Below are 27,131 nucleotides of genomic sequence, written 5' to 3'. Positions count from 1 at the left end.
CTAAGGCAAAAATAAAAATATTATTTACAATAGGATTTTGTGTATTTATTTTAAAAATCTAATTTATAAAATGAAATTTTTATCTGGGCATACCATGCGTAAAGCAGCAATAATTTTTTCAGAGACTGGTGGAAATTTCTGTGAACAAATATCATTATGTGCACTAGTGGTTGAAATCATTTTTCCAAGCAATAACAACCAGAATCAGTCTCCACAGTTTCTACAGCGGATTCCAGGTCTCCAGTTACCACTATTGGTAACAGGGGAGCATGTTGTTTGACATTTTCATTTGGTGCAAGTGAGAGAGTCAATGGCTTGAGCTGAATATCTTGTAGAGCTCAATTGGGGCACTCTAGAGGAATCTGAAAGCTAGTGACATAATAAAAATGAGGATGCAGCCAGGCATTGAGTTAACCTATTTTACTAAGCTCTAAGAGCGTACAAGCATGGGGCAAGCAGGTGAAAAAATACAGGGTATGGATTGAAAACTCAAGAGTTAGACTTACTGGTGTGAACAATAAAAGTAGCTCCCTCAGAATAATTGTGGAAGGGTTATGAAAGTCACTGCCTTTTGGGAATAGTCATCAACCACATCTTAAGACAGAACTCTTAAACTTTTTCCATTGTGACCTTGTTTCTCTCAAGAAACTTTCACCTGATCCCAGGTATAGTAGGTATACAAATAAAAATGTGTTGACAATGAGAAAGAAATTTAATTTAAAGTTTGAAAAACTTGCACACTCCCATATGAGGACTCCTCTCACAGTCAAGAAAGCTAGGTCTTAAGACTGCCAATAACAAAAATGTGAGGTGAGTATGAGAAGGCAGAGGAAAAGCAAAGCAAAGAGGGAGGCTGTGGATATTTTCAAAGCTAGGCTCAGCAAATAGATTAAACATTACCATATTGCTTGCTTGCTTTCTTTCTCTTTTTTTATTAGGACACCATGATTTACAAAGTTATTCATAGTTGAGTTTTAGACATATTATGTTCTAGCACCTGTCCCACCACCAGTGACCAAATTACTTTAAACACCATAAACCTACCTTAAACCTTCGTTCACTGGCAAACAGAATCTTACCAGGGGCCGATCTATACAGTGAGCAAAGCAGCAGTGTTGCTTTATCTTGCTAACCTGAAAGCTTCTACCAGTAGATATAAACTTTATATTAGATAGAACATTTTTTTCCTCTTTTAGAAATAAAATTGTTTTCAAACTATGTGCATCCTCTTACCTTCAGATACTTGTTTTTAAGGACTATCTCGTTGAGACCTCGCCATTGGTCATCTTTGGCACTGGCCTCCTTCATATCCACAAAGTACCCAGTGACTGGAGTCCTCCCAGAGTAGGTTGGAGGTTCCCACTGCAGAACCAGAGAGGTATTCCTCACCTCACTGTACTTGAGACTATGTGGTGGTCCTGAGAGGGGAAAGGGAGGGTGTCAATGAATAGAAACCAATGTGTGGATTAGAACTCAAACATGCAAATCTAGAACAATAAGATCTTCAAGCTGAACTTGATGTTAGTGTATTTTTGTTTTTTGTTTTTTAAGAAATCAATCATTTTCAAAGAAATAGGTATTTTGTGGTCATTTCATATCAGGTTTCCCCAATTGTCCCTCTGTGGATTAAGGCTAGTTAAAGGTGCCTTGCAAATGCTTGATGAAAACATAGTTTGTCTTGTTTTGTTTTTATATTTTCTTTATTCTAGCACTTAAAGCATCTCTGCAAGAAATACTATACTTCCCTCAATGCATAGGGAAGGAAATTAGTGCTTGTACAAGAAATATTGTCTGTCCCTTGGTCATAAAAATAGCCTATAGCATTACCAGGATATGGCATAGTATAGAGAACTGTTTTCTGAGGCCTTTAAAATGGAGTAAAAAGAACTACTAATTTTTAATCATAAAATTTGAAAACATATTCTTGGGCTGTCTTCAGGCCTGTGTTCAGCACCTCTGATCAGAATAGTTTAGTTATAGACTCAGTTTTAAGTTGATTTTTAAATAATATTCTAAACAGTCCCCCAAGTCTCAATTGAACAGGTAACTCTACTCAGTGATACATAATAAAGATAGCATTTCTTCAAAGAATAGCACTGGAGCACTGTGGAATGCTCATCGATTTGCTTGAGCAAAAGTCACCAGTAACGTCTCCATTGTGAGACTTGTTACTCTTTTTGGCATATCGAATATGAATATGCCTTGGGGAGCTTGCCAGGCTTTGCCGTGTGGGCAGGATACTCTTGGTAGCTTGCCGGGCTGTCTGAGAAATATATATATATATATATATATATATATATATATTACTGTCTGTCATTCTGCATGATTTGCCCAATGCAGAAAACAGACCTGACCACTGCGTGGGGGAGGTGGCGGGGGCAGGATGTGCTCCCCTGTGTCCTCCACTGTCCTCCTGGACACCCCCTGCTCCTCCTCCTAAGGTAAGGGAGGGGTCATCTCGGCTTTGGTGAGAAGACCATTCAGACGGAATGACTGGTGTGGGGCGGGGAGCCAGCCCTAAGCCCAGCACCCGATAGATCCCCCAGATCAGGATGATGATCTGACTCCAGAAAGAAGGCGAAGCCTCTGACCAAGGGACCAAGGGACCAGGCCAGGCACAGAAGGCAGATAAGGGGACAGGGCGTCTGTCCAAGGGGCAGGAATATATTACAAAATAACTCCCCACTGAAGGAAAGCATTTCCCAGAAAGCATACTTCCCATATGTGGCTAAAACCACAGATACAATCAAGCCCTTGTGTCCTGGATTCATGCTAACCACTACCAAGAACTTTTACGTTCTTTTATTTCACTGAATCTTAAGAAAGTGAAGGTTCAGAAGAGCCAACTAACCTGTTCAATCTCTTTAGGAGAAAGACAGCTGGTTTCTCTGTGTATGATCTTTGCATTTCTGGTAGCGTCTAAACTGCTAAATTATCTATATATCTGCAGGAGCACTAGCTACTATGCAGATGATTCAATTTTCATGTTTTTTCTTCCTTTACTTATTTAAGTGACAAATAAGTTTTAGCCAACCAATCAAATCACCTGAATTGACTTGCGGTGAACTAAAAGCCAACTATAAGCATAGTCTCTATCATGCTATGCTTTGGTATTTTTCAACTAATAGCTCAATATTTCTCTGGCTCTTTGTCTTAACAGTCACAAGTCTTAATGAATCATTCTTGTCTTTTGATTGCATTTGGTTGAAATAGTATAAATAATAATGCAATATGTTGCACCTGTGGGGAACGTTCAGCTTGGAATGGTCTTTGATGACCATTTTGTAGTGCTTAGAGAACCCTGTGAAGCATTCAAATAGCTGGCAACACACCAGACACACAAAGTAAGAACTCTATATTACTGGTTGCTAATGCTGTTTAACTAGAAGTAGACTAACTTCCACTTGCTACTTGAAGGGACCTTTCAGGTGTCATTTCATCGGAGAATCAGCTTCTAAAAAAATTTGGAAGCGAAGTAACACGAAGGTCTTACTCCTGGCTCTGTGCTCAGAGACCACTCCTGGTGGTATTCAGATGATCATAGGCAGTGCCAGAGATCAAACCTGGGTCAGCAGCATCGAGACAAGTGCTAGCACTTGTACTCTATCTCCAGTCACTGAGATGATAAGCAATTCTAAGAAATTATTTTTTCGTTAAGGTACGTAGAGCGATAGCACAGCGGTAGGGCGTTTGCCTTGCACGCAGCCAACATGGCCAACCCGAGTTTGATTCCTCCGCCCCTCTCGGAGAGCCCAGCAAGCTACCGAGAGTGTCTCGCCCCCATGGCAGAACCTGGCAAGCTCCCCGTGACGTATTCGATATGCCAAACACAGTAACAACAAAGTCTCCAATGGAGACGTTACTGGGCCCGCTCGAGCAAATCAATGAACAACGGGAGGACAGTGATACAGTGATAAGGTACGTGGTGTTTTAGACAATATTATTATTGTACATCTAATGGATTATAGCAATGGTTTTCATCTTTTACACCTGTGTAGCGGCTGTTGACAAGTGGATTAAAAACCACTGGATTTTGGTATAATGAAATCTTTTGTCTGCTCTGGGAACTCAAATAATTTATGTACTTTATCTGGAGTGGAAACCAAAATATTCCTAAGGTGTGCTTGTCATGAGGAACTAAAGGTCAGGGTGGAAGAGATAACAGAGAAGAAAGTCTATCTTGGCTGGGTTTGAAGAGAGATTTAGTAAGGCCTCCTCTGGGCTGGAGCGATAGCACAGCAGTGGGGCATTTGTCTTGCATGAGGCCGACCCAGGTTCGATTCCTTTGCCCCTCTTGGAGAGACTGGCAAGCTACCGAGAGTATCTCACCTGCACGGAAGAAGCTAGCAAGCTCCCCGTGGCATATTCAATATACTAAACACAGTAACAAGTGTCACAATAGAGATGTTACTGGGCCCACTTGAGTAAATCGATGAACAACAGGAGGACAGTGCTACAGTGCTACAGTAAGGCCTCCACTCCAGAGCAATGGAGAAAGTGAGAACAATGGAGAACAGAAAAATATTTTTGATAAATTTTGTTGAGGTATATGGATTGGAAGCCCTTTAAGAAACAAAAGTAAAAAATTGACCTTCCTTTTTATTCAAAAGGGGTCTCACACATGGCAGTGCTATACCCTACTAGTAGGGTTCATGCAACACCAAGAATGGAACTTATGGTCTCCCAAATGCTCTACCACTGAGTCATACCCCTGTTCTCTGGAATTGTTTTCAATAATCATGTAGCCCTAAGCTATGTGCTTCTATCAATCTCATTCCATGTACAAGCATAATTATGGGGCTTCTACAATTTACTTAGAATGCAAGCATATTTTGTTTTACATTGGTATCTATTGTTCAACAGTACTGTAAAATATTATATAAACATTAGAGGCCAAGAGAAGTCACTTATGCAGAACTTAAACTTTTTTCCCTAGTTATTGGCTTATTAAAAGAAACTTGGTTCCTTGGTGCTGAGACAGAGTTTACATAACTTACCTGGAACAGCAATTGTCCACTCTTCACATTTGAAACATTCACTTACTTCAGAGGGCTGTCCCACCCCGGCCAGGTTCATAGCTGACACTTGGAACTGATATACCATGTTCTCCTTCAGGTTGCTAATCTACAACATGCACAACACATCACAGAGAGTGAATTTTTCAGGTTGGTGGGGTTTTTTTTGTTTTTGGGTTACACCCAGCAATGCTCAGGGATTACTCCTGGTTCTGCACTGAGGAATTACTCCTGGTGGTGCTTGGGGGACATATGGAATTCTGGGGGTTGAACCATGGTCTGCTGCATGCAAGGCATATGCCCTATTTGCTGTACTATCACTCTGGCTCCCAGGTTTGTTTTTTCAGATGTCTAGTTGTCCAGCATTATATTGATTCACTTCCAGTGTCAGGCACCCTCTTGATGATTCAGTCAGTCACAACTTTTTATATATCCCCAAGCTTCTTGGGTGTGTGTTGAACTTGTGACCTGTTACTATCCAACAGTTTATGGCAAAGGTATGGGCACATCAGTTCTGTGACTGTTGGTATATAATATGGCAAAGGAGAGTCATCGAGATGACATGGGGGTTAGGGTGCATGCAGGGACTGAGGTTGGATCCCTGGCACTACATCGTCCCCTGAACATTTTTGTGTATAGCCCTAAAGGACCTGCTATCTCTGGGTGGCCCAGGTGGTTCCTATCAACTCGGGTCCAAGCATAGTACATCCTCAGACCCTACCACTAAACTATTAGCCTAGTTGACTGGGTATCACTGGGAATGATAACCCTGCTCAGGCTTCTAAGCAGAAAGCCCATAGGTCTCCCACCACCCCGAACAACAACAAAACATGGCAAAAGAGGAGGGATAGTTATATCAATCAAGATTGTAATCAGTTGATTTTTAATTACTCCTCAGGGGGCATGTGTTTATGTGATATATAGTAAGAAGTATCAACTGATCACTTGACTTCCCATTAATCATCGATTTGCTCGAGCGGTCGCCAGTGACATCTCCATTCTTCCCTGTCAAGTGCTAGTGTAGCCCAATGGCATCTGTTTGTTCTAGGAATACGAAGAGCCTCAAACCGATCATTCAGGGTCTTGGAAAGGAAGTCTAACCATCTTGTAGGTGGGCAGCCATGCAGTCTTTTGACGTCCTGTGGAATCCATTCGGTAACAGCTATAGTCCAGCGGTTATCTCCAAATTTCATTATGTGTCCAGCCCATCTGATTTTTGATGCCTTGGCAAACAAAACAGCATCCCTGATTCTTGACCATTGATGGAGATCAGAACTCCTGATTCTTTCTCTCATTTGAGTGAAGTGTGATATTCCAAGCATAGCTCTTACTCTCATTTGAGTGAAGTGTGATATTCCAAGCATAGCTCTTACGATTGCTCTTTGGTAGATCTGAATAGCGTTCTCATCCTGTTTTTGTAGGGCCCAGGTCTCTGAGGCATATGTTAATGCAGGAAGAATAGTGGTATTGAAGAGATGTGCCTGGAGCCAGAGATTCTTCATCCTCTTAGCTATTTCTTTGACACTCTTGAAGGCGTTCCAAGCTGCTCTCTTCCTCCTGTGCAACTCAGGTGCCAGGTCATTCATCATGTTGACTTCTTGACCTAGATACACATAACTATTGCATTCAGAGATGATCGTTCCGTTGAGAGCGAATGGAATGTCAGGAATAAGACTGTGTCTCATAAACATAGTCTTCGTGAGATTCAGCTGTAGTCTAACCTTTCAACGGTCACAGTTGAAGTCGACCAGCATTTGTGCCGCCTGGCTAATGTTTTGTGTTATTAGAACGATGTCATCAGCAAAGCAGATGTGGTGTAGTTGCCGACCATCTATCTTCACTCCCATTCCTTCCCATTCCAGTCATCGCATGACGTTCTAGAGGGTGGCACTGAAGAGTTTCGGTGGAATGGTATCACCCTGCCGAACCCCTCTCTTGACATGGATGATCACTTCCTTGTAGAATGGTGAGATCCTGGTAGTGAATCCGTAATATAGCTCACGGAGGATCCTGATGTATTGAGTATGAATGCCCTGATTGGCTAGGGCTTCAATGACCACTTCCGTCTCTGGCAGCTTTGAGAAGGATGAGGAAGGAGAGGCTGATAAAATCTCAAGGCCAAACTAGGCTGACAAAATGAAGAAAGACAAAAATGATTGTCTGTACTTTGAATGCACGTACGCTAGCATCAGATGCATCCATGGAGAACCTGATGGTACAAGCACAAAAGATCAAGTACGACATCACTGGTCTGACCGAGACGAGAAGGCATCAATCACATCATGCCATTTTCGACGCTAGAGAAAAACTGTTCCTCAGAACATGCGACTAAAAACGCGTCGGAGGCGTTGGTGTCCTTATCAACACGAACTTGGCCATGAGCATTGATTCATTCGAATGCCTAACAACTCGAATTGGACGATTACACTTGAATAGATGTGGCTCACTGCTGGCAGTTTCTATCTTTGTTGTCTATGCACCAACATCCAGTTATGATGAAGGAGAAATTGAGAAGTTCTACTGGAGAAGTTCTATAAAGAAGACCACACCTTCTACAAGATCATTGTGGGTGATTTTAATGCCAATATAGGACCAAGAAGATCAGCCAAAGAACTCCACATCAGCACCCATGGCCTAGAATGGAATGAACAGGTTGAGAGACTGTCTGAGTTCATCATGTCGACAAAGACCATCCATGGTAATTCACAGTTCCAGAAGGTCTAATCTAAACATTGGTCATGGGAGTCTCCCAGTGGACGGTTTCACAATGAAATTGACCACATCATATTCAATCGATGGTTTTGCCTGACCGATGTCGCTGTTGTCCCAAAATTCCAAATGGGATCGGACCACCATCTCCTTCATTCAAAATTCTACTTCACAGAGCGGGGACAAAGGGCTGCAAAGTTTAAGAAGAGAACTCACAGAACAATCACCAACCTGGAGCTCTTTGGCACTATTGCTACAACATGGAGATGATGCCATTGTTGACAACATTGACAAGGAATACGATCAACTGGTTCAGCACCTCCATGATTGTGTGAGGAACGCCAAGAGAGAGATAGCCACAAAAAAAGTGCCTGTCTTTGAATATTCTTGAGCTTATTCACCAGCGTGGTTTGGCACATGCTTCAGGCAACCACAAGCAAACATCCGAGCTTGCAAAGCAGTGCAGAGATGCAATAAAGGAAGACATCCAAGAGAGAAGTGCTGTAGTGCTGGTAGATGCAGCAGAACCCAGGAAAAGCATTTGTAACGCCCGTCTGTCCTTCGCCAACTACAAGACCAAGATGACTGCCCTCCGATGTCCTGATGCATCTATCACATCTTCCAGAAGGGCAATAGAGAAGATTATCCATGACTTCTACTCAGATCTCTTTGATAGCCACGTCCACCTGCTCACATACCAAATTCCTCTGGATGGATATGTCATTCCCAATTTTCTCCCTTCTGAAATCTGTTGGTAAAGAAACGAACAAAACCTGGCCCAGACAAGGTCAGACCTGAACACCTGAAGAACCTGCTGTCGGTACTCATCAATACACTGGCTCGGCTCTTCACGCACTACCTAACTGAATGCAAGGTTCCATCACAATGGAAAACCAGCAGGACTGTACTACTGTACAAGAAGGGAGACATTGGCAACTATTGCCTGATCTGCCTATAGTCTGTCATCTACAAGCTGTTCACTGAGTCATCTTGAATAGGATTGGCAGAACATTAGATGAAGGACAACCATGCTAGCAAGCCAGGTTCTGCAAAGGATTCAGCACGATCGACCATATCCACACAATAACCAAAGCTCATTGAGATTTCTCAGGAGTTCAAGATGCTGATCTGTCTAACATTCTCTGATTTATAGAAGGCCAATAAGAAGTGTATATATATATATATATATATAGAGAGAGAGAGAGAGGGAGAGAGAACTCTTAAAAATAGAATTACTTAAGTGAAGAGAACCATAAAATGAGTCTTTCCTTATGTTAATAAGACAAATATGGGGAAGACCCCAGATAATCTAGGGTTGGAGGATGGTCGTCAAGAGAGCTGACCTTGTGATTTGAGTTTTTTAGCACATCCATGATTCACTTTATATTAAGTTCCATCATCAATGGCTAATGATTTCATCAATCCTGAATATGTAATGAAGAGTCCCTCTGTCCAAAGTGGGGCTTCAAGAAAACACTTGCCCTACATGCAGAAGATTCCTGTTCAATCCCCAGCACAGTGTGTCTCCATTGCCCCAGAGCCATCTGGGGCAATCATGAACACAGAACTGGAAATAGATCCCAAGCACCCCCAGGTGTGGGTTCTCCTAACCTCAGGTAACCTGCATGTAAAACAAGTTCTTTACCCACTATACTATTTCTCTGACCCCACCAAATACACACTTTTATTTATTTATTTATTTATTTATTTATTTGATGGGGCCACTCCCCAGAACCAGTTTAAATTATTACAGCTTGAGGCTAGAGAGATAGTATAGTGGGTAGGGCACTTGCCTACCTGAGTTTGATTTCCAGCACCACAAGGTCCCTGAGCCCTGCCAGGAATGGTTCCTGAGTGCGAAGCCAGGAGTAAAAACTAAGCACTTCTATGTGTGGCCCAAAAACAAACAAACAAATAAGCATATTGAGATAAAAGTAAAGTAAAAAAGTAAAGGCCCTCCCGTTGATCGTCGATTTGCTCGAGCGGGCCCAGTAACGTCTCCATTGGAGACTTTGTTGTTACTGTGTCTGGCATATCGAATACTCTCGGTAGCTTGCCGGGCTCTCCGAGAGGGGCGGAGGAATCAAACTCGAGTTGGCCATGTTGGCTGCGTGCAAGGCAGACGCCCTACCCGCTGTGCTATCGCTCCAGCCCATTGAGATAAAAAATTAAATAAAATCTAAACAGAATAAAAATATTCAAATTCTAATGTTTCTTCTCTTTATATGGTCATATAAGCTACTGAGAGTATCCCGCCCACACGGCAGAGCCTGGCAAGCTCCCTGTGGCGTATTTGATATGTCAAAAACAGTAACAACAAGTCTCAGAATGGAGACGTTACTGGTGCCTGCTCAAGCAAATCTATGAACAACAGAAGGACAGTGCTACAGTGGTATGGTCATATAATAGATTATCATCTAGTAATTAAATCCTGATCACACATATCAAGATGACGAATTTTAAAACCTTATTTTTATTTTATGTATTCTTAGTATGTGTGATATGTCAGAAAATGTAAATGTTAAAATGAAAGAGTATAATGTTGGGTTAGGGAAAACTCCATTATCCAACCTCCTTCTACTCTTACCCTCACAGCTTGGGATTTTATGAGTACTGAGGGTGGGGGTGGGGGGAAGTGGTGATAATGTAATGTAGCTGTTGATGTTCCAACCAGGAAAACCATTGGTTTGTTAAGAGTGAAATCCTTCAAGTGCTCTGAGGTGATCTGAGCCTAGGAGGCCCACACGTAGAAGAGCAATTAGTTAATAGATATATTTGAAGTGTCTGTCTGTGGCCACTATAGTTCCTAAAACATCGAGCATGGCAAAGTGAGTCTGGCCAGCAGGCCCACTTATCCTTTGAGGTGGGAACATGAAAACTAAGAATCCTGAGCCATATTGATTCTGACACTGAGATTCTGAAGCTAGTGTATATTGATTTCAGAAATTTTATGAGTTAATTTCAGGGGAGAAGGCTTGATCCACATGGGGGCTAGTCTGGGCTCTGTGTTTAGGGATTTCCCCAGTAGTGCTGGGGGGTGGGGACAATGCGGTGCATGGGATTGAAATGGGGCCAACCACATGCAAGGCAAGTATCTAAACCCCCGTACTATTTCTCTGGCTCTCTATTGATGTTTACAAGAAATACTGGACCAGAGAGATAATACAACAGGCATTGCACCAGACATGGGTTCAGTCCCCAGCACCACATATGGTGCCCTGAGTCATGCATATTATGTCTTTGGGTATGAACCAGAAAAATATATGTCCTGTCTGGTCAACCAAACTTCTATTTATCTTTATGTTTTCAAAAAAATAATTTCACTGCAGACAACACACATTGGAGAAATGACATATTACAGAAGCCAAGGCATTTGCATGTATGTGCATGATTGTGCATGTAAAACTGTCATAATGCATGAACACTCCAGAATACAGAAGGTTGCACACTTACCTTATATGCTGCATCGCTGACAGCTTTGATGTTGGCTTCTCTCCACATTCCAGGAACCCCATCAATTACTTCACGATAGTTCACATAATAGCCAGTAATTTCAGCCCCTCCAGTCTTATCTGGTTGCTTCCATCCAAGAACCATTGAGTCACGACAACTTTCAAGACAAGTGATATCACAGGGTGGAGATGGTGCCGCTGTAGCAATATGAATAGTTTGTGAGTAGATTTAAATGCATTTATGATTCTACTGATATCTTGTTTCATGAATACCATACTTAAGGGCACTAGGTCTTGCATAGTAGAACTAAAACAGGAGACTGTTAATAAACTTTGGCGTCTGATCTGGTGCATGAGGAAAATATTGACACTCAGTAGAAAGTGATGGCAATTACTACTCCAGAGATATAAAAAGAACCTGTCCCAAACTCCCAAAAGTGACAATAGGTTGAAATATTAGCAGCAAAAATGGCACAATATTCTGAAAAATGGTTCTGTTCCATATGAGAAGATTACTTTCTTCAAGATAAGTAATTTTTGTCTTTATATGGTTTTGTTTTTATGTTCTATTGTGGAAAATTGAATGTATATACATATTTATCAATTTCTGCTTCAATATTGTTATTAAGAAATAGCTAGCATTTTAGCATTACTGATATACCCTTGTGAGACTTTATATACAGATTTGTCTACACACAGGAAAATTCGCACTGGAATTCAATTAAGTTTTACCTTTGGAAATTGTCTGTCATAGAGGCAGGGGGTAGGGTGAGGTGTGGCTGGAGGAATGGATACTAAGGATATTGATGGTGGAAAATGCACACTGGTGGAGGGATGGGTGTTCTATCATTGTATGACTGAAACTTAATCATGAAAGTTTTGTAAATGTATGTCATGGTGATTCAATAAAAAATTTTACCTTTGAAAAACTATTTTTAAATGTAGGTTCAATATGTCATAAGATTTTCTCTCAACATATAATAATTTTTGTCACATTATTTTTATCTAATGTTAGAACATAGTTCATATATGACAAATACTACATAACTGTCACTGTCTTTAAACCTAAACAGAAACATTTTCAGGGATGTTTTAAGAATCTTTCTTCACATATGTGGCTTTGTCAATGAACTTTGCATTCAGTTACTGAAATAAGTTTTAAAAATGAAAGAAAAAGAGTGTTGGGAAAAATCTTTATATAGGTATAAAATATAATATTCTAAATATTTATTTAGATTATAGAAGTTGAAGGAACTATCTCATTCACAGGAAAACTCTCAAAACTATATAATTTTTAAAAGATAAGATGTTTCTCCCTGTCATCATCTTCATTATTTACTCTTTTTTTCATTCTTTACATTTAAGAAAAAAAGTCTCCATCTTCTATCTCCTCCTCTCTTTTCCTCTATTACAGCAATGGTGAACATGAACTCTCAAATGAATATCCCATTTTATTTTGAGTTTAAGTTACAATTGTATCAGAAAAAAGAGAAGATATCACCAAAGTTGGAAATGGTGTAGAAATAGATGACAAATTTTTCAATTTGTCAATATATGCATTCCATTTTTTATTTGATAAGAAAAACATTATAGCCTAAAATAGTTAAGTAACAAGTACCATATATGCCTATCAGAAAATTCTGAACTGGTTTAGAATTTATTTAAACAAATTAGTTATGGCAATGTGAATCATATACCATGGGAGATAGCTAAATTGCAATGCCCTGTTAAACTTGTATTGCAACTGAGAGTAATGTTACTTATGTTAATTAGAAATAAACATGAAGGGTAATTTGAAAACTTGAGGATGAACAAGAAGAGTGAATAACTGTGATTCTGATAGGATGCCACTTTCTTATGAAATATTTATCCTCTACATTCACCTCACATGAATATTTCAAAGAATTTGATAATCAAATTCTTTCTTCTCTCAACTCCAACTTTCTTAGGAAAAAGCCTGAATGTTTGCCTGAGAACCACCCCCCATAAAGACTCTAGAGCCAAATTTCTGTAAATATCCTATTGTCATTAAACACAATAATTATGTAAAGAATTATATAAAATTACTTCCATAATTCATTAGACAAAAGTATCGAAAACATGAAAGTAAGAAAAAACATTGATGAAAGTGAACACAGATGGAAGAATGTGATCCAGACAATGAGGTGAGGACACTGATGGAGACAGATGGAACAGTTTCACTTTTTCAACTCTCACCTAGATCCTTCTTCTGTTTCAGAGGCTCAGACTTACTTTCCCCCATAAGAGCTGTCTGTGGTGGTGGGGTCAGCTCTTCCTGAACTGTTTCACTTACGTTACTCACTTCTGTCTGGACCAGGTTGGGAGAGCTACTGGGTAGTGAAGATTTGTTAAGTTCACTACCAAGCAAAGCATCTTTCTTAAAGGCTGGCTGGGAGGCTTCATGCAAGCCAACCCTGGAGTCTGTTAGTCCAACAGGTGTATCACTCAGTTCAGGCCACACATCTGGAGACACTCCTCCCCCTACAATTACCAGATAACAACAGGAAAACTTTGAGCCTGGACATAATACAAATTGCTCTTAAGAGAACAAAGAAAAACATTAGGACACAAACAGAACAAAAACAATTTTGGTTTAACGAAAATCACTTGACTTTGCGAGAAATATGGAAAGCATACAATTTACATCAGTGACACCAAATAACTACTTCGACTTCTCCATACTTTGGAAGAAGAAGAAATAAGGAAAACAAAAACAAAACTCAACAATCACAGACAGAACAAGAAAATTTTGATTTGCAGAAGCATATGTAAGAAACAGCAAATCCTGGACATTTCTTCAGAAGTATGAGCCCTATTACTCAACAGAATGAGGATGGGGCAAACTATAAAGTATACAAAAGATATCCTATTAAAGATCCTTACTTTATACAGTTAGAATTAGGTACATTTCTAAAATATTAATGATCTGCACCTCCCAACCTCAAAGAAAAATGTGCATTATTGTGCATATTATAAAGAATATTAAAATGTATGTAGTTAGCTGAAGACCATTGATATTTAAAAATCTCTCTCTTTAACTCTGGGCTACTACAGCACTGAGTATATTTTTATTGCTCGAAATGGCCTGGATCACTGCCCCACTTTATTTAAGATTGAGAGGTACATCAGTTACTTAGATAAAATTACTTTACTACTATTTTTATTTTCTTGATTACTTTAGAAGCACGGATGAAACATGACTAAGCAGCCACTAGTGTCTTGCAGGAATTTTAGAGGAGTTAATATGTTAGTGTGGTATTAGTGAAAAGAAGCCAGGCTCTGAAGCAGATGAAATGACTTTCAGTTAAAAGATTATGGGTAATTATGTGTTATGGGTAATATACCACTTCATGGAACAGGTGGCCCTCCATAGTCCCAGGATGAGCCCGAAGTTAGAACAGAGTCTCTTTCACACAGTGGGAAATATCTGAGGATACTTGAACTTGTGGAGATGAAAAGGCTACATATGGATGCACATCTGGATGAGTGGAGGCAATCTGTGAAATGACAGCTCTGAAAGGTTAGATGGCACCTGCAATCAGGGGAATCAATCATCTGAGGACTGGGCAATGTCAGACACTTTAAATGACTTCTGGAGAGGACGTTATCTTCCTCTGTTTCCTAGAATTCCTTTCCTGCTCCAAAATTATGAACCAAGGACTCACCAATAGCTGCTTTGACTTGAATCACTTCTGAATCTTGAGAACATTCACTAAGTCCAGCTGCATTAACCGCTCTGACCCGGAAAATATAACTTTGACCAGCTGCCAACCCATGACAGGTAAATCTAAAAAGAAAATTTTAAAAAAACATTTTCATAGAAGGGAAAAAAAGATTATTGTTAGCTTAACTGAATGATCCAGGGGTAACAGTGGAATGTCTTAATTCATGGTATAAACGTCACAAACTCTTGGGTTCCTAAGAGAATATGTTGGAGAATGTGAAGTTACTTAAGAAATTATATTAGAATTTGAAAATAAATTGACAAATAGACTCAAGAATTTCAATATAAAAATCCAGCAATAAGGTGTGAATACATGGGCAGTTTCAAATAGAAAACAACATTCTTGAATACCTTTTATGGATATAAATAGCTCTTTTCTGAATCACTGCAACCTTTAATCCACCCTAAAAACTATAGAGGAAACAACAGGTCTGTTAATGACTCTAGTACAATTAACATGTTGAACTATTAAATAAAGGCAGCTATAATCTAGGCCAAACCTTTAGGCCAATTCAGTTAGGCAAATATTTCCTAAACCTTTTACAGTGTTCCAGACTCTGAGCTAGGTATTGTGAATACAAAGATGAATAAAAATACCTGCCCTTGCATAGTTCCTATTTATCTGTGGAAAGGCAAATTTTGACCATTTTGAAATATCCATGAAAATTTCAAAATAGACAAGGAAAATTATGGGTGAAAGTGATATGCACAAACAGTAAAATGCTACGTGAACCTCTTCTCTTGTAAAACACACTGCCTTCTGTGATTTACTGATAGGTCTCTGTTCTCTGATATTTTGCAGAAGTACCAATTCATCCTAGAGGGGTCCAGTCCTTGGAGTTAAAAGCGACTCAAGCCAGAGCCCACCCAGCAAGTCTGTTTGACATTTGGGAGTCGGTGCATATTCTCTCAGATTGGTTCCAAATCAAAGGAGGCTCAGTCTTTGGCTGCAACCCAGGATTCACCATCAGCTGGCAGAGTTGATTGATAAAAAATTTGAAATAAGAAAAAATAACCAACCCTCCCACACTATAACATACAAAAAATTTCAAGGTATTTTAAAGGTTCTTGTTTGAGTATTACTGATGTCCTCCTCTTAGTAGGGTGTTGTTTCATCATGCATACGTTCCAGAATTTATAAAATATAGATGCTGAGTTTTTCTCTACACTTAAAATGACTCAATCATTTATGTTAGCTAGTGTCTATCAGATCCTTAAAATATAGTAAGACCAAAAAGGAGTAAAGAGGACAAAGATCATATAGGAACGGAATCATGAAAAAGCTATAAAGTACATTCTTATAAAAGTTGGTATTATGTGTTTTTAAGTGTTTAATAACAGAAGTAAACATTTCTTCAAATGCTTATAGTTGGAACTTCCAATTTTAAATTCACCTGGAAATTTAAAGAATAAGGTTTTAAAGCTTTGCCTCCGTTGGGTGCTATATGGATTCATGGTTTTGTTTCCTCAAAGTAGCTTCTATGACACTAGAGTTGGATCCCCTCAACTCCCAACACCCTGAGGTTACCGTGGGCCCTTTACAGGGTTGTTGTTGCAGGGTTCCCATTTGCCAGAGCCAGCTACACTGGATTCTATGTAGTATCCGACCACCTCTTTGGAATCTTTGGACTCCTCCCATGTAACTACCACCGATGTATCTGTATTTCGGCTTGGGATAATTTTGCCTGGGGGTTTAGGAATATCTGAGAAAAAAAGAAAGTGATGACAAAGTCAGGATAGTTTAAAAAATTTCATTTTTCTACTATATGCACAAACACATATATAGATTCACATACACATGCTTCCAACCACATATATTAGGAAAGTAGTCAACTCAAATATACATTTGCTTTATTTTATATTGGTTAAATCAGAAAATACAAAAATAAATATGTTAGTTTGGGAGCATAATGATAAACTAAATCTTATGGGCACATAGATCTGCTCCAGAAAAATTAAAAGATTAGTAAATACTTTTGAAACTTGTAGAGTTCACATTTCAAAAGTTCATAGTTCATGAGAAATAATTTTTTTTTTCTTTTTGCGTCACACCCGGCAGTGCACAGGGATTACTCCTGGCTGACACACTTGAGAATTATTCCTGGCGGTGCTCGGGGGACCATATGGGATGCTGGGTATCAAACCTGGGTTGGCCGCATGCCAGGCAAATGCCCTACCCACTGTGCTATCACTCCAGCCCCATGAGAAATAATTTTTTAAAAATTATTTGAAAGTTACAAAACAAATTGAAAATATGATAGAAAGATATCTTCATTTGGAGGGAACACATGTGACAGTGCTTAGAGGCCACTCCTAGCTCTGTGCTCAGGGCTTACTCCTGGTGGTGTCTAAGGAGCGACACGTGGTGCCAGGGATTGAACTAGGGTTGACTACATGCAAGGCAAGTGCTCTGTACCAGGAAATCACCATTTTTTATTTATGAATAGATATTTCAGTTAGAGTTTTGTTTTGGGATATTTTCTTGAATAAAAATAAGATTCTAATGGTTCAACTAGACTAGATTCCACACTTACCAAGTTTGTCCCCTACCACAGTCACTTCCGTTGCTTCTGAGGGCTCACCAACTCCTGCCGAATTAGAGCATCGGACACGGAAACGATAGGATTTTCCCTCAACCAAGTCAAAAAGAGCAAAGTGAGGAGACTTCACTGGGAGCTCTGTGTTCACCCGCTGCCAGTTTTCTGTCTCAGCATCACACTACAGCCAGAACAAGGAAAGTTCAGTAAGGATAAGCAGGAGCTTCAGGCCAGGCATCTCAAAGTTTCATTTATCTGCCAACAAACTTCAACCTATTATTAAGTTAGACTGGGAAGACTTTTGGAGGAAATGGGGGAGGAGCAGTGAAGCATCTGAAGTCCGTAGAATTGTCTTAATCAGATATGACTTTATTGCTTGAAAAATATTTGGCTTTACTATGCCAATGCCCTTTATAAATAAATAAGATCATCAGTCTACTTAGGGATGTCGCTCAATTCCTGGCACAGCCCCATATGCCAAGTGCAAGATCATTGGAATCCCAGTTTTCCAGTCAGAGTGAAGAGACTCCTGGTCATTACAAGAAGAAAGAAGGGAGGGGGAGAAAACCCTTCAATTTATTTATAAGACAGTTTGGTATCAGATACCTTCTTAATTCTTAGGATAAACAATTAAATGTACAAACTTTGTAATATTTTGTTGTATTTCCATTTCATTGTTATAAATTGATAATTTAAAATATTTTATTAAGATTCCATATTTTAAAAGTTTTTCATGGTTGAGTTTCAGGGATATAATGCTCCAACACCAATTTTATCACTAGTGTCAATTTCCTTCCACCAATGTCCTCAGTTTCCCTCCTGCCCAGTCTGCCTCCTTGATAGGCACATTTTTGTTTCATTGTAGTTTGAATCTCATGCTTTCGGTTTTATTGGTTTTGTGGTTCAGATATATAGATATATCACATCTCTACACCAGTGATGTGTCCAAGGCTCCACCTCTTGCCCCTGTGCCCTCAGTTTTTTTTCTTCTGTATCCTCAGTTCTATAACTAGGGAAGAGGGTAATATAGATGTTCCTTTTTGATATCTTGCATTCTCTTTTTCTGTTATTCTTATGCCACAGATAAATGAGATCATCTGGTATTTGCTTTTCTTCTTCTGACTTATTTCACTTCACATGATTCCTCTAGTTCCATCCAAGTTGCAGTGAATGATTTTATCATTCCTTCATCTGCATAGTATTCCATAGTATACCACATCTTCATTATCCATTCATCTTTCATTGTATACCTAGGTTGATTCCATAGCCTAATTATCCCTCTAAGTGCTGCAATGAATAAAGCTTGCAAATGTTTTCTTTTAGATGAGTTTATGTATCCTGAGGGTAGATAACAAGAAGTGGAATTCTAGGTTATAACCTAGAATTATATATATATATAACAACTTTATTTTCACTTTTCTGAGAAATCTCCATACTGTTTTTTGTAGGAGTTGAACCAGACAATATTCCTTCCAGCAGTGCAATAAGTTCCTTTTTCACTGCATCCTGGTCAACACAGATTGTTCCCAGACATATATATGTAATTCTCACTGTTGAAATCTTATTGTTATCTTGATGAGGATTTCTCTAAAACTAAGTGATGATAAGCACTTTTTTTATGTGTCTATTGGCCATTCATCTGTCTTCTTTAGAGAAATATCTATCCATTTTTTTCTTCTCATTTTAATAGGATGTTGAATTTTTTGTTGATCTTTGTGAATTCTTTATATATCTTAGATCTTAAATCTTTATCTGACATGTCGAGTGTAAATATTTTCTCCCATTCAGTGGTCATTTTTTAGTTTTATCCTGCAATTAAAGGGCTGGAGCGATAGCACAACGGTAGGGCGTTTGCCTTACAAGCGGCCAACATGGCCAACCCGAGTTCGATTCCTCCACCCCTCTTGGAGAGCCTGGCAATATACCCAGAGTATCTCGCCCACATGGCAGAGCCTGGCAAGTTACCCGTGACATATTCAATATACAAAACACAGTAACAACAAGTCTCATGATGAAGACATTACTGGGCCCACTCGAGCAAATCGATGAACGGGAGGACCGTGACTGTGGACCGTGACCATGATCCTGCAATTATTTTACCGTGAAGAAACTCTTTAATTTAATATAATCCCATTTGTTTATTTTAGTTTCTTTGTCTTCTGCCTTCACTCAGAGAGAATGCTTTCAGTTTTTCACTATTAATAATGATACTGGCTGTATGTTTATTATAGATACTACTATTATCTTGAGGTACCTACCACCCCTATTTTTTGAGCAATTAATCATTGAATCATTTATTTTTTTTAATTTTTATTACTGAGACACCATGAGGTACAGTTGTAGACTTACAAATTTTTGTGCTTGGGTTTCAATTATACAATGATCAAATACCCATCCCTCCACCAGTGCCCATTTCCCACCACCACGGATCCTAGTATCCCTCCCCCCCATCCCCCCCCATCCTACCCTGTCTCTGTGGCAGGGCATTCCCCTTTGTTCTCTCTCTCATTTTGGGTGTTGTGGTTTGCAAAAGAGGCATTGAGTGGCAATCATGTCAGGTCTATAGTCTATTTTCAGCATGTAAAATACTATTTCTCTACTAAGTGACATACTCTAAGTTTACTAGTATACCACTTAGCATATAAATTCATTGATAGTAAATTGGGAGAAACATAATATGGTGAAAATAACCTAGAGTTATCTGTGTGGTCTCATTTCTGTTAATAATGACCTATAGGATATATAGAAAAATACATGATTATTCTTGGACTCAGTTTCATCATTTGTTTTCTTTTTTTTCAAATTAAAAAAATTTTCAAATAAAAAAAAGTAATTCTAAAAGTCCTTTATAGTATCTTTAATGATAACATGTCATTGCATGGAACATCAAGAGGATAAAATCCCCCAAATAGTCAATGTGCTGCCCATTGAAGAATAGAACTCTAATCCTTTATTTGATCGCTTATGGATATCTTTATGCATTTTTCCTCGATGAGCATATAAGCAATTATCAATCTCTCACACTTTTATAAGAAAAATTATAAAAATGATAAACTTCAAAACTTTTTAATCATCTCTATTATGTTTTAAAGTAGAGATTGTAGAGGTAAAATTCTGTTATTATGAAAACTTTATTTTTAATTGAATCAGTGTGAGATACAGTTAAAAATCTTTCATGATAAAGTTTCAGTCATGCAATGATCCAGAGGAAAACTTTAACTTGGGAAGGCCAAATGGCAGAAAACTGTAACGGTTGGCTCCATGAACTGAAGCTAAACTTGTTCATTTGACTAGGTTCAAATCTGAACTCTGCCATGACCTGGTTGTGTGACTTGGGTAAATTATACACACCAATACATGCCTCAATTTTCTCATCAACAAATGGGCACAATGAAAAAGAAAAGTATTCCCTCTTAGGGTTACTGTAGGTTTTAGGGTTAAGAGGTTTTACATTTGTAGTGGCTTGTAACAGTATGTGATCCTTCATAAATGTTAGCTATTTTTACTCCTGATGGTTGAAACAGATTTGTCATGTGATACAATGCTTCTCTTTGACATAACCACATTTGTGACGAAGGAAAGGAAAGAAGAGCCGAGGCATAAGACAATTGAGAGAAGTTGAGGGCTGTAAGGAATATAGGAAGAAAGGGAAACTGGGAATGTTAGAAACCAATTCCTTTGACCCTCTTGGGAAGAAACTCTTCAGTTTCAATCATTTTAGGGAACATGGTTTAACTGCTTGTAAATCTTTAGCTGTGATGTGCAAGTTTGTGTTTTGCATACATGCAAATCCTAGGTTTAAAAAAAAAGTTCAAAAAGATGTCCGAAGCACCAGATACAGAAGACAGCACAGCTTTGGTCTGAACAGTCTGGAGATGAAAATGGCCACAAAACAAGAGCATGGGAAACTCCTCCTTTTTTGAAAATCCAACACTTTATAAGTGGTTTATCAGAAATAAACTGAGTTCAGGAGAATAAGTTAGCAGTTGAATAGTTCTTTCAGCACACATCTTCCATCCCAAGTGATCCCTCCAACTGTCATTGACTTGGTGATCCTTTCTCTATCCCAGCTACCTTCCACCTCAGCTCATAGAAATGAGCATTTATCATTCTATTCTCATCCTCTATTTAAACAAAAATAAATAAGAAAAATTTAAGTTGAGAATGTTACCTAAATTATATTTTATTTGATGCTCTATCCATAAAATATAAATATATATTTTTAAATATAATTTTAGCAATTTGTACTCTCTTGAAAAGTACCCATATAGAATGCTGAAGAGATGATCCATTTATCATGACCAATTCTCCAGGGGCCAGAGAGAATAGTACAGATGATAAGGTGTTTGCCTTGACAAGATAAGGTTGCCCACTTTTGCCACTGCTATGTCATATAGCACTGGAAGCACTTGCCATAACAATTAGGCAAGAAAAAGACATGAAAAGCATCCAGATAGGAAAGGAATAACTCAAGCTCTAATTATTTTCAGATGACATGATACTTGAGAACCCTAGAGATTTCACAAAAAAAGCTCCTAGAAAAAACAGATTTGTATAGTAGAGTGTCAGGCTACAAAATCAATATCCAAAAGTCCATGGCTTTTCTATATACAAATAATGAATGAGAAGAGGGAGATTAGAAAAACAATACCATTTATAATCATGTCTTAGAAAATCAAGTACCTCAGAATCAGTTTAACTAAAAAGTTGAAGTACTGATACAAAGAAAACTACAAAATGGTACTCCAAGAAATAAAAGAGGACATGAGAAAATGGAAATACATCCCCAGCTCATAAATTGGAATGATTAACATTGTCAAAATGGCCAATACACACCAAAGCATTATACCGATTCAATGCAGTCCCTATAAGTATACCCATGACACTTTTCAAAGAACTAGATCAAACAATTCTGAAATTTATATGGAAAAACAAATCCCCATGAATAGCTAAAGCAATTATTAAGGAAAAGAAAATGGGAGGTAACACCATCCCCAACCTTGAAACTGCACTATAAAGTGGTAGTAATTAAAACACTTGGAATAAAGACAGACCCATAGATCAATGGAACAGAGTCAAATATCCTGAAAACAACTCTCAAATACACAGTTACCTAATGTTTGATAGAGGAGCAAGAAATATGAAGTAGAGCAAGGAAAGCCTCTTCAACAAGTAGTGCTTGGAAAAACTGGGCAACTACATGCAGAAAAAATGAACTCAGACCGCTTTCTAACACCAGGCAAAAATTCAGATCAAAATGGATTAAAAACACCTCAGTATCAGACCTGAATCCCTAAGGTTCATGAAGGAAAATGTGGGCAGAACCCTCCATGACATTAAAGCTAAAGGCATCTTCAAAGATGAAACACCATTAACCAAGTAAGTGGAAGCAAAGATAAACAAATGGGGCTACATTATGCTCAGGAGCTTCTGCACATCAAAAGAAAACAGTGATCAAGATACAATGACAGTCATTGAATTGGGAAAATATATTCACCCAATACCCACCTGATAAGGGGTTAATATCCAATATATATATAAGGGCACTGGTAGAACTTACAAGAAAAAAAAACATTTAACCCCATCAAAAAATCGGGAGAAGAAATGAACAGAAACTTCCTCAAAGAAGAAATACAAATGGTCAAAAGACACATGATAAAAAGTTCCACGTCACTAATCATTAGGGATATGCAAATAAAAACAACAATGAGATGTCATCTTACTCTACAGAGACTGCCACACACCAAAAAGAACAAGAGCATCAAACGCTGTCACAGAGATGGGAAGATAGGTCTCTCCTTCATTGTTGGTGGGAATGCCAACTGGTCCAACTTTTCTGGAGAACAATATGGGTGTTCCTCAAAAAGTTAGAAACTGAATTTCCATACGACCCAGCAATATGACTTCTAGGAGTGTACCCCGGGGGCCCAAAAACATACTGCAGAAAACCCATCTGTACTTCTATGTTTATTGCAGCACTATTCACAATAGTCAGAATCTGGAAACAACCCATGTGCCCAAGAACAGATGACAGGTTGAAGAAACTATGGTACATCTACACAATGGAATACAATGAAGGAGTTAGGAAAATTAAGTTATGAAATTTGCCTATAAATGGATGGACATTGAGAGTATCATCCTGAGTGAAATGAGTCAGAAGAAGGACAGACATAGAGTGATTGCCCTCATTTGTGGAATATAAAAAAACAACAACAACATAATATGAAATAGTAGAAACAAGGGCAAGGAAAAGTATTTTATGGTTGAAAGCCAGCCTCAAGTGTCAGGGAAGAAGGCAACTGGAATAGAGAGGGGACCATTATGACAAAGATAATTGGAAATGATCACTCTGGACAGGAACTGCATGCTTAAAGTAGGTAAACAAACACGATAACCTCTCAGTATCTGTGTTGCAGACCATAGTGCTCAGAAGGAGAGAGAGACAGAGAGACAGAGACAGAGAAAGAGACAGAGAGAGAAGGAAAGTGCCCCTCTTAGAGCCACAGAGGCAGGCTGCAGGGAGTAGGTGGCAGGAAGGAAACTGAGGTCATTGGTGGTGGGAAATGGACTCTGTGGAGGGTGTGTGTTGGATCGTTTTGTGACTGAAACCTGATCATAAACCACTTTGTAACTATGTACCTCACAGTGACTCAATTTAAAAAAATGCAAGAAACATACTGCCAAAAAAGAAAAAAAGGTGTTTGCCTTGCATGCAGGAACCCAGGTTTGAGCCCAGCACCACATATAGTCCTGAACATCACCAGCAGTGGCCCCTGAGCACAAGCAGGTGTGGCCAAAAAAACAAACAAAAAAATTGTCAGGGCCAAGAAGAAAATGAGCTATGTTTTTTACATAAAAAGTCACATGATAAAGGAAAACCACGGGCCCCAGAATTTTTAGCTTCTATAAAATTTTCTCAAGTCATTTAGTTGAAATAATTTAAAGTCATAGATAGGTGTGTCTCACTTTTAAAATCTAATTTTCTGGTATTTTCATATATTATGATTTCTAGACATCTGTGGTATCTATTGTCTTGTTATAATTCTCAGTAAAAGTGATCCAACAGATTTTTTAAAATTGATAATCAGAATATCAAAAAGGATATAAGAAGAAACCTTAATTGAGTTCTCTGTTTTTATGGAAAAAAATACAAATAATAAGCTTTTTCTATGATTTTTCTATGAAAGCACAATATAAAGTAAGTGATACTCACCCTACCATAAAATGATTTTCTTATTTGTGTTTTTAAGTTTTGGGCCTTGGCCTCAGTGCTCAGAAATCACCCCCAGTGCTGCTAGGAGACCATATGAAGTACCAGGGATCAAATACCGGTGGGCTTCATGCAAAGCAAGAGCCTTAACCACTGTATAATTTCTCTGGCCCTATGACAAAATTTTGTAAATATTAAAGAAAAGGTACAAACACTCATTTGATTCATTGTTCATAAAATAGTACATATGTCGTTGGGGGTGTGTCTCGGTGGTAACTCTTGTGCCTTGCATGTGTGAAGCCCCATCCCCAACATCTATAATAAGGTACTCTATAAATAGAGAAAGAAGGAAAGTGCCTGCCATAGAGACAGGCAAAGGGCGGGTGGAAAGGGAGAAACCAGGGACATTGATGGTGAGAAACGTGCACTGGTGAAAGGGCGGGTATTGGAACATTATATGACTAGAATGCAACCATGAAGAACTTTGTAACTGTGTATTTTGCTGTGGTTCAATAAAAGTAAAAAAATAAAAGATATATACATGGACTTTACAACCCCCCCCCCATAACCTTCCCTTTTTATTGAGATATAATTTATATACAGTAAAATTTCCTCATTTAAAAAAATAAGGTACGCAGTTACCAAAAACATGTTATCTTATATATAAGATAAACTTCCTCTTTTTAATATTACATCCTGACCAAAACCTTGATAACATATAAATTTTTAACTTCATATTGAGTAAATTTCTTTTATTTTTAAAATATTTAAATATTTTAGGGGTTTGTGGCCATATGTACCTGTATTCAGGGCTTACTCTTGGGCTCTGTGCTCAGGGATCATCCCTGGTGGAGCTTGGGGGACCTTTTGGGGTGCCAGGAATCCAACCAGGGCCTTAAATTATACAAGGCAAGCACCTTACCCACTGTACTATCTCTCCAGCCCAACAAATTTCCCTTAAACACTGTTGCAGTGTCACTCATCTTGTTACTATTCTTCCACCCCTTATACTCTGTTCATTGTCTACACTCCCACCTGTGATTCTGTACTTGTAGCTTTGTCAGTTTCCCCAAATTTCCTATCCAGGTCTTGGAATTTCTCCATTTTGGGGGCATAAATACTTTAAAACTCCTCTCACATGTAGGTATATGTTAGATTTACATGAAATTCTCATCATTTCATCCCTTTTAGGCCTTTACTGCATGTTGCTCTCTAATAAAAAGGTAAGATATTTTCAGTTGAAAGTCAACTAGTAGTTCATGGTGATTGCAATCCCAGAACCCACCCAACCACTTGCACTTAGAGTGCTAGCCAAGCACATGGTAGCAAGTAAGAACTTGTTTTTAACTCTCTCAGCCATTTTAAAAGTACCATTGTTTATATTCTTCTGCCCAACTGTCCTCGCTAATGTTCAATCCCTAATGCAGCAGAGATGAAAAACCATTAGAAGAGCAAGGCATACAGAGGAAGTATCTAGAAAACATATAGGCAACTTTAGGAACATTTCTTTTTCTACAGGATTATGACTTTGGGTCATGACCTCTGAAATACCTAAGCATAAGCCTCAGGGATCAGTAATACCCTTGAACTTTCTGGTAAAGCTCTCTCTCTCTCTCTCTCTCTCTCTCTCTCTCTATATATATATATATATATATATATATATATATATATATATATATGTATCAGTTGAGAACATTCCAAAGTTGTATCTAAAACACAATGGAAATGTTTTGATGTTTTGTTGTTTTTGCATCACACCCAGCAGATCCAGCAATGCTCAGGGCTTACTCCTGGCTCTGAGCTCAGGGATCACTCCTGGTGGTACTCAGGGGACCATATGAGATGCTAAGGATTAAACCTGGGCCAGTCATGTGCAAAGCAAGCACCCTACATATTGCACTATTGCTCTGACCCCACACAATGAAAATTTAATCTATTTAAAAGACATGTTTAGGAAGTTGTGCAAGGTAACATTGGTCCCAGAGTCTTACCTTTTCCACAAAGTACAGAATACCCTCATGGCCACGCTGGCCAGGGGGCTTCCAGTTTAGCACCACATAGCTCCGGGTAGCCTCAGTGACAGAGAGATCTGTAGGGGGGCCGGGAACAATGCCCTCTGGAAAATAACAAGAAAGAGTAATCATATTGTGGAAATCCCAGGAAACTCAGTCACTGGTGCTTTCTTCTACTGGAGGAATGCTTAATGACTATTCCATAGCATAAAGAAGTAACTTGTCCGAAAATTCTTCCAAGTACATTAACTCACTCATTCCAAGCCAAAAATTTAACTTTCCTTGCATGACTATTTGATTTCTTTGTATTGATCCACAGAAGAGTAGCAATGATGCAAATAATGTTTTCTATATTTACAAAGAGAAGTAGAATTATAGATTTCAAGTGCCATTTAAAATGGGATTCTTTATTTCTGTGTCCCTCCAAAATGAAATAATCATATGGTGACTG

The 27,131-nt window shown here is 38.7% G+C and overlaps 1 protein-coding gene across 4 annotated transcripts in view; it reads right to left on the bottom strand.

The window, feature by feature from the left end:
* MYOM1 (myomesin 1) overlaps positions 1-27,131 on the bottom strand; it is a 140,650-nt gene that overhangs the window by 48,973 nt on the left and 64,546 nt on the right. For 3 of the 4 annotated variants that reach the window (XM_056138266.1, XM_056138267.1, XM_056138268.1), the window contains 7 exons: positions 26,660-26,784; positions 17,456-17,639; positions 16,450-16,624; positions 14,863-14,984; positions 11,178-11,374; positions 4,998-5,124; positions 1,234-1,418 (listed from right to left, as the gene is read on the bottom strand). In XM_056138266.1, coding sequence (XP_055994241.1) covers positions 1,234-1,418; positions 4,998-5,124; positions 11,178-11,374; positions 14,863-14,984; positions 16,450-16,624; positions 17,456-17,639; positions 26,660-26,784 — 1,115 coding nt within the window. Of the gene's footprint in view, positions 1-1,233; positions 1,419-4,997; positions 5,125-11,177; positions 11,375-13,393; positions 13,679-14,862; positions 14,985-16,449; positions 16,625-17,455; positions 17,640-26,659; positions 26,785-27,131 lie in introns of all 4 variants that reach the window. The other variant, XM_056138269.1, reaches the window with a different exon arrangement.

This window comes from Sorex fumeus, unplaced genomic scaffold, assembly GCF_029834395.1.
Source record: "Sorex fumeus unplaced genomic scaffold, SorFum_2.1 ptg000128l, whole genome shotgun sequence".
Classification (NCBI taxonomy): Eukaryota; Metazoa; Chordata; class Mammalia; order Eulipotyphla; family Soricidae; genus Sorex; species Sorex fumeus.
This window is presented reverse-complemented; position numbering and strand designations above follow the sequence as displayed.